The sequence below is a fragment of the Phytophthora parasitica genome (genome assembly GCF_000247585.1).
Source record: "Phytophthora parasitica INRA-310 unplaced genomic scaffold supercont2.42, whole genome shotgun sequence".
In the NCBI taxonomy this organism is placed as follows: domain Eukaryota; phylum Oomycota; class Peronosporomycetes; order Peronosporales; family Peronosporaceae; genus Phytophthora; species Phytophthora nicotianae.
In genome coordinates, this window is record NW_008649028.1 from 332,586 (window position 1) to 333,584 (window position 999).

General features: G+C 62.4%; 1 protein-coding gene across 1 annotated transcript in view; it reads left to right on the top strand.

The window, feature by feature from the left end:
• Nucleotides 1–29: 29 nt before the first annotated feature.
• Nucleotides 30–999, top strand: part of PPTG_14641 (hypothetical protein) — a gene marked incomplete at both ends in the record, with an annotated part of 5,684 nt that continues 4,714 nt past the window's right edge. Inside the window, 2 exons of the mRNA XM_008911573.1 lie at nt 30–280; nt 328–985. Of these exons, the coding sequence (XP_008909821.1) occupies nt 30–280; nt 328–985 (909 nt within the window). The remainder of the gene's footprint in view (nt 281–327; nt 986–999) is intronic.

The following is a 999-nucleotide window of genomic DNA, read 5'->3' on the forward strand; positions in this document are numbered from 1 at the left end:
CCGAGAGTTTGTCGGTGTTACCGGCGGACATGCCCGTAAATGAAGGCCCCGGCGATATGGTCGTCAAGTACGCGGACGGCAAGCCGCGGCGCCTGCCGCGGCGCTCAGTCACCTTCTCCTACGAGTTCGATGGTTTCCAGGGATCGGATGACTTCCTGGTGATCGAGCTGAGCGGTTCCTTTGACTGCGTGTTCGGGATCCCGTGGCTGGCTCGTCACCAGCCTCACATTGACTGGCTAGCTCGAACTGTCCGCCCGCGTGACATCGACGTGAACGCTGTGTTGGCATCCCTGAGCGGGATGCCCAATCATTGGCCACATGTTGCAGTCATGGACCCGACTCCATGACCACGGCTGCCCCCGAAGTGTGCGATGGCCCTTCGTGTGCGGTTTGCGAGCGCGCAACTTGTGCCGGTTCTGAGGTGAACCCCCCGTGTCGCGGTGAGCACCCGCTCCTGACAAGTGGAGATGCTGTGGTAGAGCGTGGTCTCCCACTACAAGATGACGTGGTCGAGCGTGGACTCCCACTTGAAGATGCTGTGGTCGAGCGTGGTCTCCCACTTCAAGATGACGTGGTAGAGCGTGGACTCCCACTAGCGGTCGAGCATGAGTTCCCGCGCGTGGTTGAGCAGGAGCTCCCCGGAGAGGACATCGTGGTAGAGCGTGGTCTCCCACCAGCGGTCGAGCGTGCGCTCCCGCGTGTGGTCGAGCGGGAGCTCCCTGGAGAAGAAGTCACGGTCGACTCGAGTGTCACGTGCCTCGGCGCCGATACCAAACCCCGGCGCCCAACACTTGTAGACACGATCGAGCATGGTCTCTCGTTGTCTGCTGCGCCCGGAGAACAACGTCCGGTGCGACGTCGCGGTCGTCGGAACCCGCGCCGGCCTCGGTCGGCTTCGACAGACTCTGATGTCATGGAATCCGAGGTCATCTCTGTCCTGACGAGCAACACCACCGATGAGACTCCGCGTGCCCTCAACATCCAGGTCGAACGGCCTCC